At 52.7% G+C, this 14,362-nt stretch overlaps 1 protein-coding gene across 12 annotated transcripts in view; it reads right to left on the bottom strand.

Moving 5' to 3' along the window:
* Positions 1-14,362, bottom strand: part of AGAP1 (ArfGAP with GTPase domain, ankyrin repeat and PH domain 1) — a 511,591-nt gene that overhangs the window by 362,380 nt on the left and 134,849 nt on the right. For 4 of the 12 annotated variants that reach the window (XM_074315501.2, XM_074315511.2, XM_074315462.2 and 1 more), the window contains exon 1: positions 11,902-13,402. The exons of 3 other annotated variants lie outside the window; for them this stretch is intronic. In XM_074315501.2, the coding sequence (XP_074171602.1) occupies positions 11,902-12,862 (961 nt within the window). In that variant the 5' untranslated portion in view covers positions 12,863-13,402. Of the gene's footprint in view, positions 1-11,901; positions 13,405-14,362 lie in introns of those variants that run through there. 5 more of the 12 variants (XM_074315453.2, XM_074315491.2, XM_074315485.2 and 2 more) reach the window with 4 other exon arrangements.

Genomic DNA, 14,362 nt, shown 5'->3' with positions numbered 1-14,362 from the left:
GCTCCAGCAGGGCCTGGCGTCTCGTGTGCTGGGACCTGCTCTTCCTGAGAACAGGCTGAACCTGCAGGGGTCCAGAGGGAAGCAGAAAGTTCCAGAAGCGTTCTGGAAGCACAGGGGCTGGCAAAGTGAAAGGCCGTTGCACTGATGACACCCCCACTGATGCCCGGAAGAACAGGAGATTGGAGGGAACGTGCTCCCCAAACGCCAACAAACCACAGAGGAGCCTGACACCTGTGGTGCAGACTGGCCACGACCAGACTGACAGGTCAGACCTGCTTGTCTGAGCACAGAGGTTCAGAGGGGAAATCCAGGTCCATCCCCCCACCACCGAGAGCCTGGGCTCCCAGCACGTGTACTCTCCCCTCAAGAGATGCTTAATGATTTAAATTGTCCTGGCTTCCCTCGAGAGTCTGCAAATAGCCCCAGTAAATCCTTCACCATGTCTTGTGAATGAAGACAACACTCCTGTTCGTTTTGGAAACAGACAAAACACAAAGCTGACAGGTCATCTAAACAATCTGTTTCAAACACTGGTGAGCAGGCATAAAACACAGTTTTATCTGCCTGTTTTATTCAATTATAACTGACAGGCATGAAGCACATCTCAGTTTGGAAACTCACCGGAAATGGACTCTGTAAAAGAAAAAAAAACAGAGGGCGTCCTGTGGAAAGTCACCTCACAACAGGGTGCTCTGATCATCAGTTCCCACCTGGGCGGGTCATGGAGGGCACTGACACCCCAGGCACATAAGTTCTTCAGTAAAAGGTTATCTTTGCCTTAAGCAAGTCCGTCTATTGTTTCTGTGCAGCTAGGTTAACACACCTTTGAAATACGCCACAACCACCCTCCGGAGAGCACGTACTCTGGTTAACTATCCTGGAATCCAATCCCCGCCTGGCTTCTCCCACCTTCATGTTATCTTCCTTACTTTATGTTCCCTCCTTAGTCGCAAATACATAAAATAAACTGGGAAACTCATTCTCCAGAGCATTGTGAGATCTGGCTCCCCAGCATGGCGTCAGTTTGGTTCAAGCGAACTCTTACCAAAATTCTTACAGGTTTGGACGTTTCTTACCTTGACAATTTTAACCTGGTACCTACAGGAATGACGTTTTTAGGATTTATGTGGTATTAGTTATACACATCCTATTACTGCCCCAAAGGTAAATTTACAGGGAATCAAAGTCACGTTTCAAAGGCTGGCGTGGGGATGAAATCCCTGAGTATACGTAAAAAGTATTGTCACCATGTGCCACCTAAGGACAGTAAACCCGAAATCATGACCTGAGGAACCTGAGAACTCAGTTTCCTTCTGGGGACGAGTATCTATCTTAAGACTTTAAAGAAAAGGGAAATGCCATGAAAATCTCCCCCAGTGTGGAAAACTAACTGCCCTGGGAATGCCAATACTCGGTATTTGAGAGCAAATCCCCCAGGTTCTTGTGTTGAGAACTGTGTTCACTTCTAGGGCGAAGGTTCATCCCTTCATCAGACACAGGGGAAACCGAGGCCCGGAGAGGCTGGTACCAGCCCGCCCACCTGAGGTAGATGGGACTCATCAGGAAGAAGGAGCGAGCCGGGAAAGAATCAAGAAGGTGGTTATTCAAAATGTCTTCTTCTCAGCCACAGAGCAGGGGCTGTGTGACCACCCCGGCTGTGAGCGCTTGAAACCGTGGACCGCTCGAGGGCCCTCACCCGTTTACTGCTCTTCCTATATGAAAACAAGTAGTACCAGGGTGTAAGCGTGCAACTAAGCTAGACCCTCGGTCGGACGCGATGCGATGTGCCCATCGGAGGAAAACGACGCAGTTCCCCAGCACGCTTCACTCTGAGCCAGCTCACCTACCTACTCGCGATCTCCTCTTAAAAGCCAGTCACTCACCAGTCAGGACGCGCCACTCCTTGAGCGCTGGTCCACGCTAACGGGCGGGGAACTATGTTACACTTTCAGGTTCCAGAGCACTCAACACCCACTCGTGTCGGAACCTTGAGACCTATGTGTCTGTGTGTCTGTCTTGGGGGAGGGACGGCCAGGGTAGTTAACCTGAGGGGTGGAAGTCAGCTTAGGACAAAAGCGCTACGTTTGAAATAACTCTTCCGCTCCGTGTGCTTTCTACCTGGGCAGGCACTTGGAAGGGTCACAGCGAGTGTAAAAGGAGCACACATTTTCAGCTGACCAGCTGAAAGGGTCGGAAAGCCTAGCTGGCTGCATTCTGGATCGTGGCCGTGGACACGGCATCTCACCCGGTGCTCCAGCCTGTGTCAGCCCAGGTGGATGCAGGGAAGCGCGCCCAGGGGGACCCCATAACTGGTAGGATCGGCTTCAGAGCAGGGCCTGTAGGGGCCACAACACTCTTCCCACTGGGCCACATGCTCTTCCTAAAGATGGCAGAGCCGCCAGAACAAACATTTCCAGCAACGTGAGCCGTGGGGCCTGTGCTGGGCTCCAGCCCCCGCTCCCATGCACAGACACAGGGAGAGCCTTCCCTCGTGGCCTCTCTACACGGATCCTCTTTCACTGGCCGAGGGAGAGAACCACAGAACAAACATGGGGGCGGAGGGCAGGGGCGGGGGACCCGTCCAAATGGCCAGGCCCAAAGGCAATTCCTAACTTGCAGCTTCCGGAGGAGACCGCTCTGGACACCAGCATTCATGCTCAGACCCCCACGGGCTCAGGCCCGACGCTTTCCCCCACAGCCAGAGCAAAGCCTCAAATCCTGCTCACAGTTGCCCAGTTCCTTAAATACATAAGCCTCTTTCTAGTGACACAGCGGGTTTTCTCAATCTTATGTGAGTAGATATTTAATTTCCACTCCTCGGTCTTGGGGTGAGGGTCCCCAAGAGGAAGTCTGGCCTTGGGGCCAGCTCCCCGCCCTCTGACCTCTTGCATGTAAACCTGACGTGCCTCTCACTAGTTACTTCCTGGCACCAGTGAGGAACAAGCTCTGTGACATAATCTGAAACGGTCAAACCCCAGCGCTTTTATCCAGACGTTGTCCCCCTTATCCACGGTTTCACTTTCCCCGGCTTCAGATACCAAGGTCAACCGCACTCTGAAAATATTAAACAAAAAATCCCAGAAGTAAACACTTCCTAAGTTTTAAATTGCATGGCGTTCTGAGTAGCGTAATGAAATCTCGTGCCTGCCGGGGACGTGAATCCTCCCTTTGTCCGCGTCTGTTCATGCTCCCTGCCCTTCAGCCACTTTGCAGCCGTCTGGGTCATCAGACAGGGTATGAGACACAGACAGCTAGACAGACTCCAGTCAGATAACTTTATTACAGTGGATTGTTACAACTGTTCTACTTTATTATTAGTCACCGTTGGTCATCTCTTACTGTGCCTAATTCGTAAACTGAACTTTATTCTAGGTATGTACGTACAGGAAAAACATAGTATATGTCGGGTTTGGTACTATCTCAGGTTTCAGGCATTGACTGGGGGTCTTGGAACGTATCCCCTGCAAATAAGGGGGAACCATTGTACTTTATACACAAGAGTCAAAATGTTGTGTTGAGACCAACGCAGGTGCAATTCTACCATAATTCTACCATCTGTATCCTCGTACTAGAAACCCTAAATATTTGGAGATAATGTGGGGTGCCCCAATGACGTTTATTACACTGACTTCACTGAATCAATGTGATCAACAGGCCATATCGATGCTGATTGCTCTGAAGGCTGCAAATCATCCCCAGGAGCGCTTGTCACTGTTCCCTACAGCAGCCAGACACTTTTCCGGGACACACCTCTGCTTTTCAGGCCCCTCCCTGGCTGCTGTCCGTCCAGGAGGAAGCGCGAGCAGGGGTTACGAAGGGCAGTGCTCGCACGCAGCCCTCAGAATACGTTCTGGAATACATGGCTGCTCTCAGGAATGCAGTGAATCCGTGCGTTGCAAGGAACAGTCACTCTTCCAGTTACATTAAAGAAGGGAGGAGGAAGTACACCAAAGAAAAAAGGTGAGTGTTTCTCTATGTATAATTTTAAGGTATAGTGGTCAACAATTTAAAAAGAGTGAGAGTCAAAGGAGCAAAAATGTGTAGTTTTTGGTAGTTACAGAACAGTCCTGGGATGCACGGGGAATATAGTAAATAATACTGTAATAATTACGTGTGGTGCCGGGTGGGTACTAGACTCATCGGGGCATCACTTCGTAAGTTATACAAATGTCTCATCACCATGCTGTACACCTGAAACTAATGTAACATTGAACGTCAACTGTAATTGAAAACTAAAAGAGAAGCAGTAAGCTGAAGATCATGGGAAAATATAGGCTGACGCAGGAAAAACAAAATACGAGATGAACTTAAAACCTGTAGCTTCAGGAGTGGGTCTGCCCCCCCACCACCCACCCCCCCGGCAGACGTACAGCTCACAGCACATCAACTCAAGCGCGTCCACAGAGTTTACCTTTTCTGTCTTTGGATCTCTTGCAACACGACAGGTAATCATCCCAAAGCAAAGACCTGCTGTTGGTGGCAGAGTTCAGGACCTGCGTTCAGTCCTTTCTGGCCTTCCTGAGAATCAGAAAGGTGGTAGCTAGCGGGACTGGAAGGCTTTTCAAACAAACGAGGCAGAGGGGGCCCAGGGCAGTTCAAGGACACGGCAGCTCACTAGCCTGAGTGTCGCAGCCAAGACGCGCCCTCCTCCGCTGACTGAAGACCCTGCGCTCCCTCCCCGTGGCACCTGACAAGGCTCCCGCCACACACAGAAGAACGTTCTTTCCTCCCCCCACCACCGTGCTCCTCTCACACCTGCAGTCAGCTGTGAGTGACGGCACTAAGAGAAAGCTAGAAAGCGGCACAGGCTGCGACAGAATCAGAGTGCTGTCACTCTCGGACATCACCCACCCTGATGCCAGGAGGACAAATGGCTTCAGGACTGTGAGGGCTCAATGCCCCCCACGAGCCTGAAAGCAACAGCTACGGGGCAGCTCCTGGAGTGGCAGCGGGGAAGGGAGCAGACGGCCTCTGCTGGCAGGCGGACTCTTGCTGAGCCTCAGATTAGCCCGCAGAAGAAAGCAGGAGCCACAAGTGGGACAGGCAAGAGGACAGACCAAAGAAATTACCGACGGAACCAGCGCCCCTTCCTGAGTTCGGGAGAAAGCTACATACTGAGAGAAGCCCAGGGACAAAAATCATCCAAGTGCTAGATCCTGAAAGGACTCTCGGACTTAAAAACGAGGATGGAACCTAAAGACCGTCCCTTCTAAGCCCCAGATGACACACACAGCATCCCTCCCACAAGCCCGACTAGCCTTGCTTGAAAGCCGCCAGCGACGCAGTCTCCGTGCAAGGAGGCGGCCTACTCCAAAGTGTGGCTCAGCTTGTGAGGAGTGACTTCCGAATTCTGAGTCAAAATCCCTCTCTCTCTGCATCTCACTAAGCAGTACTCACTACCGGGTCCTCCTTGTGTCTACTTCTCAAACACTGGGAAACAAGCCTCCGTGCTCCCAGGCTTCTCCTTCAAATGAAAAGTCCCCAGTGCCGTCAACGAACTTGGCTTCTGGACTCCCCCCCAAAGCAGATTAGGCATCTCCTCTTCAGAGGGTTGGGATTCTAGCTCGGGAACTAAAATAACCCGAACAATCCGTATCCTGGAGCTATCGATGAGCTGTGTGACAGCAGGACCAGCTTTACCGGGTCTCCCACACCACAGGTTACTAACTCTGCCCACTTCTAAGGCAGCAGGACTCAGGGTGCAGGAAGGCCAGGGACAAAGCTGCACCCCTAAGTCCACATCCTGTTTCTCGTATGTCACAGACCGTCTGGTTTTTCTGTGGTTTTAAAGCCCTTGCTAATTGGAGCAGGAAGGTACCAAGGGGATAAATTCCCGCCACCTTCCCACCTCCATCTACTGAAAAAGTGGCATCTGAGTAGTTCTGGTCTGGTGTCAGAACGAGACACGAGAGAGAGCAGGGGCTGCCTCAGAAAAGCTGGTGGCAATGTTCACGGCGTCAATTCTCAAGTGTCTGCCAGGCAGCAGGACGGCTGAAAGACGCCCTTGCAACAACGACAGGCACAGAGGGTGAGGGGGAGTAAAATTCCTTTTGACAACCACCTCACACGAATGGGCATCCACTCAAAGGCACTTGTATCCCACTGGTACCCAAAGACCGTCCACTGAATAAAGGGAGAGGCCCTGCGTGGTGACCCAGACCGGCTCCCTACGTCCTGTAAAACCTTACAGCTAATGCTCACACCACCTACAGATTCCACGCCGTGTGCTATCCCCAACAAGAGCCGTTGGAGAACATAGCCCTCATTTTCCCTTTCACTCCCACCAACCAAAATGCACCTCTTAAAACTATCTTCAGTTAGATAAGGTGACCCCGTCCCACGCCTCTGGCTGGTACACCCTGGTACCGAATGAGTGACGTCTTCCCATCTTCTAACCCACGAAAGCATTTTTTCATAAACTTTCTGAGTCTTCACATCCATTAGTGATGTTAGAACCAAAAGCCAAACACAAAAACGAAAATAACAGGAAATTATAAGAAAACAAAGGGCCAAGGGCCAAGTTTCAATTAAAACCAGCCAAATGAATAGGCATGCACTAACATTTTCTTTCTTTCTTTCTTTCTTTCTTTTTTTTTTTTAAATTTTTAGAGCATCTACAGTAACGTCTTAAGTAAATTAACAGGAGAAAAGGGAACAGACAAATGTGAATGCCTATATCAGCTGAAATACATGAGAAACAGACTTCTAAGGCTGGCTCCCATAAACAAGCCACTATCAACACCAATTGGGGCAGAACAAAGCCTAGATCAAAACAGTGGCGGGCAGATGGCACTTCTCTGGGAATGACGCAAAGACAAACATCTCTCTTTTTTCCGCTCACTGGCTGACCTTAATTCCGCTTCTACCCACCACCTGGGGGTATAACTGCGGCCACACATACTTCACCTCAATCACCGCCCTCAATAAACAAAACCTTTACTTTCTTCATGATTTTGCTCATTGCAACATCATTTTAAACTGATATCATGATTTCAGATCATCACAGGGGGGAAAAAGCCTAAACATTTACCATCAAAAACAGAAGAAACCTTGCGCCAAAAAAATATTTTTTAAGAAAGCTCATTAATGTAAACCTAACACCCTTTTCAATGCTGATGTTGGCATTAATCATATAGATCTGGGGACGGGAATGATTTCTTGAGAGTTGGCTACAGAAACCGCAACACCTTGCTGGTAGAGAAATCTCCTCTATGCCTCCTGGTAAACTCCTACTGACCCTGCAAGACCCAAAGTGTTTTATCCCTCTGTGAATCCTTCATTAACTTCTTCTCCTGCTCATGGACATTTGCTGCCTTTTGTATCCCCGAGTCCTCTCATCCATTCCCTCCACAAACATTTATCCAAAGTCTGCACGCCAAGCACAGCGCCCTTAACGGCAGCACAAAGAGGGGTAACACAGGTTTCACGTCCAGGAGGGACTTCCAGTCAGAACTGGCAGACATGGAAACAAGGTGGTTATCACACACTGGGATCAGTGCTCGTGCAGGTATGCTGTGTGGAGAAATACACTCAGAACTCCCTTCCCGTAAGTGTCCCAGGAACTTCGCCATCTCCCCCAACAGCTTACTGGCCTCGGAATACAGGAACTGTGCTCTGCTCCCCACTCCCAGGGCAGAGCCCGTCATGGAAACTCAATCAAGGCCTGCTAATGCAATAGAAAAACAAGAGGACAGAAAGAAGGGAGCGGGGGGAAGGGAGGGGAGGGGAGAAGTATCACCGCTTTGTAGCTGGGTCTTACACTTCCTAACGAAAGCTCTCTGTTAACTGTATAACCAGCCAGATTGCTGCAACGGGCCTATGTTAAGAGTGGAGGACCCCCTAGCACTTGCATTTCTGGACATTCTTTTGGCAACAGGGTATTCCAGCCCCAGGCTGACATGAGGAAAGATACTAACCGGTGATCCCGCTGAAACATGGGCTCCAACTTGAGAAAATGCAACATGGCAAGATATAGCCCGAGCCTCCAAGGCCTGCTCCGCGGGGCCGTGGCTGACCTTGGGGCAGCTCTGCAGGTACCCGGAACCCCGAAAGAGCTGCTCTGTCTCCAGGAGGGCAATTCAACCTTGTTCCAAAAAAACTGGGTGTCCTAAATTGCTATCTGGAGTCACTTATAAAAAGCAAGTGAATTCCTAAACACTGAGTATGTAATTAGTTCAAAATGTTTCAGAGGAGAAGCTGAGTTACATTGTTTCTTTAAAACTCAGTATGTCCTTTTCAGTAACAAATCAAGTTTTAAAAATAAAGAAGTATCGAGTTATTTCAGTAATTTTATTTAATTGCTGCTTCCTCCAGTGAAAAAAATTTTAAAACTATATAAAACAGTCTATCATGCTGCAGAAATTGAGTGATACAAATCAAAGGAATCAGAAATTAAAGAACAAAGCCACTCATAAAACCGTGCTATCGAAAATCAGTTGTAAATTACTAATCTAAAAAGCTAGTAACCTCAGTCAGGGCGACGAAGGAATCACTTTATTGCTGTAATCAATCCTCCCAACAGCAACAGAACCCCCTGGAGACAGGGCAGTTCTGGCCTGGCACTGCCGATGGCTGGGTCCAAGGAGTGTTAGGCTGGCTGAGATGCAGAGAGCAGGTGCCAGAAAGTGACACCCTCCAATGGCATTAATCTTTTATTATTTGATCTTTCTTTGTATTAAATTATACTTGTGTCAACAGACTGCCCTAATACATATATATCAGGTCACAGGAACATGCCCTTGAGCTGACACAGGGCTTCCCTGGACTGTTCTGGGGCTCTGTAATAGTTACGAACCTTACAGAGAGTGAGTTGCCAGGGGTCTCTAGGAAGTGACTATGGAGGGGGCTGAGGGGGGAGAGGCAGAGCCTAAACAGATGAGAACCGGCAGGGATTACAAAGTACAGGAGAGTCATCCCACAAAGGCGGGTGCCTCAAGCCTTCCACCACGACGCCTTGAGTTAAGAATACAGGAAAACCACAGGGCCGTGATGTGGGAGCCTGTGTGTGTTTTAAAATAAGGCTCTAACCATAGCATCGGTACTTTGTCTAAGACTAAACACGTAACTCTAAGAGGCCAAGTAAACCATTTCAACTATTTAAGGAGTAATTACTTAGATAGTCCTTTAAAGTTATTTTTCTATCGTTAATTCAAAAATGTAATAGCTGAAAGCATGTAACAAAAGGAAAGCCTTCCTGATAAGTCTTTTCTAATTTCCTTTAGACTTGAAATCAACTTCAAATTTGAATACATTGCAGCCAAGATTTAAAGAAAGCTAGCGCTGCTGCTCACTATATATCATGCCACAGGTTCACAATAGCTTACCTGCAATTCTGAAAGCCAAACATGGAAGCTTTATTCTCAAATGTCTAGCAGACTGTTGGTGGCAAAACGTATTTATCGCACTGAGTGTGAGTAGCTCAGACTTGGCTACAAATTCCTGGTGTCTGATTATCGGGAGCTGGGGGACCTCACAGGCCATGTTCAGGTACACGCATGGGGTTCTGCGCACCCACCTGGCCCCTTGCTTTGGGCAAGGCCTGTGGGCCTTCACCCGACAGACATTTACAGGGAAACTGAGCCCGTGTTCCACCACGTCAGAATGTTACCTTAGAGAATTTTACCCTAAATTCAAAACCTCATTTAAACAGCACCTAAATTCTGACAAATCTATGTCACACAAAGCAAATGTACATAAAGTGGGAAAGTATATAATAAAATAAGAGCTGAAAGCCACGGGGGGCTGCGCCTTTCACTTGTAAGGACACTGGCCTTAGAAATATCTTAGAACCATGACAGTTCGGGCATTTTAACCAAAGGCAGGTGAAAGAGGCAGCACGTTTTGTGATTACCTGGAGCTTGGGAATAAGGGCCTGCAGTTCTGGCTGAGCGCCGTGACCCAGGCAGTTCTGTAACATGAAGTGTTTCTACACAACCCAAATGCCGGTGCTGTGTCTCAGACAGAAGCAACTCCACCCTGAGAAGGAATGGCCGCGAGGGACAAACCAACCAGGCACTATTGCGATCATTACTGTTAGTATGCTCTTCTGCCCTGCAGATCAAAATTCCAACACACTCCACACCTTTACTATTCCAAACCTACCAATCCACTTGACTGACAGGAAACCCAAAATGCCAAATGCTTTTAGTAGGTCCCACAATGGACAGTTCCCCCCCTCTCCATGATGCGTACTTGTCTGGAAGCGGGCGGCTAATTACTACTTTCTACAAAGCTCCTGAGAACAAAGATGCAAGCCTGCTATTAGAGGGAGAACCAGGACCTGCGTATTGGAACTTCCACTGAACGCAAATGACGGAAGTAGCAACTTCATACAAACCAACTGTTTTAACCACGTAATTCACATCGTTTAATATTTTCAGAGAATGCAGAAAGGGATGGGTTAACGGTTGGAGTCAAACACGGTGTCTTCCAAAGCAAGGATCCCAAGGCAGGCTGAAACACAAGATGTGTACAGCAAGCTCAACTGACGCCCACCTGGCAACAGGTAACTTTGTATTGCATCCTCACTAAGATAAAACATCAGATTCTAACACGACTGCACATACAATTGCTTGGTTTCAAATATTCTCTCACATTTGGAGAAACATAATATCAAGTGTTCAGAATATCAGATGTTCGCATATGAGAACATGACATTATTTGTTTTCAGTTCACCTTAAAAGTAAAGTGAGAGCGATTTCTTTGACTTGGCTGGTTTTAATGTGTACCCCAGGCAGTCAGGTAACCAGGGGAGGGTGGGGAGGGATCCTCTCTCTCCGGGGGGTGGCAATTAGCAGTTGAAAGTCTAATCAAAGGCCACACTGCAACCACCCTCATCTCTAGCAGTTCCACCAGAGTTGTGGTCATCAGCATAAGGGACATCACAAATGATTTTTCAGTGGTGAAATGCTTGGGGACGACATCCTTACACATCCTCTCCTGGCCCCTCCAGGAATGTGTAACATTCTGCCCCCCCCCCCAGCCTCTTCCTTTGGGGATGCCCAGGCAAGTGGGGAGATGGGGTCTGTGCTTCACAGGTTCTAGGGGATTCTGCGCCCCAAACACTACTAGGAGCTACCTGATCTGTGCAAGAGAATACTATCACATCTGCCTGGGGAACTGCCCTGCGAGGTCCATGTCAGAAGACATAAGAGAACAGACAACCAAGATGTCAGCACAGCCTGCGGGCTGCGATTTCCCTACCTGTGTGCTAGGACACACGACCAGGAAACAACCCTCTCCTCAAAAGATACCACTTGGCCGTGAGGCCTGGGGACAGCGGCCTACATCCCTAACTACTCGGATGAGTGGTCCTTACCAGGAGTGCAATAGGTGACAACTGCAAATCAGCTGAGGCCACCTCACAGCACCCACAGTACCATATCATGGCAGCGCCTACAGGGAGACGAGGCTTGGGGGTGGAGGAAGAAATGAGCGGGGATGAGCGCTGCTTCTCCCGGCCAGCCCTGCACAAACCACCTGCTGAAGAGCTTCAGGGCCCGAGGCCTGGCTCCCCGAAGCAGCCCACCGCTATTACAGCCGGCAAGTGGGGCACAGAGACCAGTCCCGGGGCCTGCTGATGGCGAAGGCTGCGCCAGCACCGGCAGGAGAAAGGCACCGTTGGCCAGGTTCTCTCTCCCCCACGGGCTCACAATGGCTGAGGTCACACACCGTGAAAGGTGCTGCCACACGCACCTAGGGACGGGCGGTCGACGTCAGACCGCCGCAGTATTACCGGGGAAACCGCCCGCAGCACCCGGCTTCACACCCAGCATGGCTGGTGACTTGGGAAGGCAGGTCCCTTAGCTGGTTCCAAGTCCCAGCGCGCTCTGCCGAGCTGACCCGCTGCGCGGCCGGACCGGTTCCCACCATCGCCCTCCCCACCTCGCCCGCGCTGCCCACCTCTGCGCGGGGACCCGTCGATGCTCTCAGCGCTGGAGGAGTGCGCGTCGGTCGGGGCGCGCCGCAGGCTGAAGTAGCCGCGTGGCCACAAGGGGCCGCTCCGCGGGGAGGGCCCTCCGGCGAGCGCGCTGTCCCTGCGCGCGAAGATGCCGCTGAAGAAGCGCAGCAGCCGGTGCTCGGAGGTCGAGCCGGGTCCGGCGGCCGCAGCGCGCGTGCGCTCCAGCCGCTGCAGGTCGCTGTTGTCCAGCGTGCGGTTCTTGCTCTTGCTGCGCTCCCAGCGCTCCAGGTCCGAGAGAGCATCGTTCTTGCTGAGCACCTCGCCCACATCCAGGGTGTTGCGCTTTTCCGAGGCAGGCTGCGCGGCGGCCACAGGCTCTGGGATGGCCCGGGGGCCGGCCGTGGCCTCGCCAGCCGGCGCCCAGGCCAGGTTCCCGGAGCTGCTGTGTCGCCTCCCGCGGCCCAGGACTGGGTCCCGCGGCACCTCCGACCCACTCCAATGCCTGAAGCTGAGGCTCCGCCGCAGGGGTGCGGCCCGGGCCCCCTCCACGTCGGGGCTGCCCGGCGCAGGCGAGCTGGGCTCCTGCCCCATGGTCGGGGAACTGCCGGCCAGGTCCGTGGGCGGCGGGCCGCGTGCGTACGGCCGAAACCGCCCGAGCTCCAGCTGCCCGGTGCTGCGGGTGCGGAAGGTGCGGAAGTCGCCGGCGCGCGGCTGGTGGCCCTCCGGCTCCTCAGTGTCCGCCTCCTCCGCCTCTTCCTCCACCAGGCGCCCAGGCGCGTCCGGGGAGCGCGCGGGCCGGAGCCTCCGAGCGGGGCGCAGCTCGGAGCCACCCGGGGCTGCCAGCTGCTCCTTCCTGACCATGGTCACGGAAATGCGGTAGACTGTCTTCCTGGGGGGCGTCCCGCGCGGCATCGTGTCCGCAGGCGGAGACGCGGGCTCGCAGCTGCCGTCCAGTAGGTACATTTCGTCTGGGGCCGCGGCCGCAGCGCCGCCCGCCGGGGCCGCGCCGCATCCGGCGGGCCGCGGGCCGGGACGCGTGGTCAGGCGGTCGCCGGACGAAGCGGCGAGAGCGAGCGCGCAGGGAGAGGGCCCACGCCCCCTGTTCACCGCGAGGGCCCGGCTGAAGCTGCGGGAAGGGCGCCCCTGGCGCCCACCAGCCCGTGCGCCGCGTGGCCAGAGTGCGGGGGTCCAGGCCTGGGGCGCCCAGCCATCCGCCAGCGGGGCGGGTGGGCGGAGCGGCGGAAGGGCGGGAGGACCGTCAGGCGCAGGGATGGTCTCGCCGGCAGGTGCGGCCGAGGCGCGCAGGGCCCGGGGCGGGCGGCGGCGCCCGCGGCTTCATTGTCTATGGCGCCGGCCCGCTCGCATCTTCAGGCCTTTTTTGCACAGTTCGGTGGCTCCGGAGCCTGCGCCACTCCCAGGGCCCGGGACGCGCGGGCAGCAGCGCTGGCCTCGGCAGTGGGACCGGCAGGCGGTGGTTTAAAATGGAAATGCGCGCCGGGGCGGGGCGGGGCGGGCAGGCGGGGGCCCGACGTGCGGGGACCACGGGGGCGCGCCCAGCCCCGCTGCCGAGTCCCGGGAGCGCAGGGCAGCGGGAGCGCGGCCGGCGGGCAGGCCGAAGCGCCGGGTTGGATCGCCGCTGCGCGGATTGGAGCCTCCGGGGGACAGCCTGGTCCCTGTCTGAACCCTAACCAGGCACCAAGGCTCCGGACTTTTACTGCAAAAACGAGCAAAATAAGGGGCCCCTCCACCTGTTGTGGGTTTATGAAGCACCTCTTCTAACCATGGTGTTTGAAGAGGCCCAAGACTCAGACAAATGACTTGTTCAAAAAAAGGTATCTTAGGTGCTTGTTACCCACTAACTTCACACAGGAACACCGGCACTCCCAGGAAGGAGGGACCAAAGAGGAACAAGGGAGGAGGATGGCAACTCAGGGACATGGCCATGTGTTTGCACCACTGCCCTCCAAGTGACGGACTTGCAGTTTCACTCCTCAAGATTTGCCGAATGTGCGGGGAAAGGCTTGGGACATGTAGGCACTTGCTCCCTCAACAAGAGGCAGGAGAACACAGTGCTTAAGAGAAGGAAGAAGTCATGCCTGTCCCAGCGAGGCCTGTGCACTTCCTAGCCACCTCAGTTTTTACACCTGTAAAATGGGGATGCAGAAAACAGGACCTAAACTCTGAGTACTCGTGAGAACTACAGTAGCTATGCGACGGCGCGCCAGGCATTCTGTGTAAGCACTAAATAGTCGCGGTGGGTACCAAGTGCTGAGTTTCTCTTTCATCACACCCCCCACGTGCCATCTCTTGGCTTTGCAGATCGTGGTTACCTGCCTGCTGCAGCAGTGCCCATACGTAGCTGAACAGCCTATCAGTTTTTCCCGATGTCCTGAACAGAGATGTTTCAGTTTCAGAAGGAAATGTCATCAATACAACGTCCACTAATCAAACGGGATGCGCACA

The sequence above is a fragment of the Rhinolophus sinicus genome, chromosome 17, assembly GCF_057876585.1.
Source record: "Rhinolophus sinicus isolate RSI-liver-muscle chromosome 17, RSI-T2T, whole genome shotgun sequence".
NCBI lineage: Eukaryota > Metazoa > Chordata > Mammalia > Chiroptera > Rhinolophidae > Rhinolophus > Rhinolophus sinicus.
Note: the sequence above shows the minus strand (reverse complement) of the source record. Positions and strands in the feature narration are given on the sequence as shown.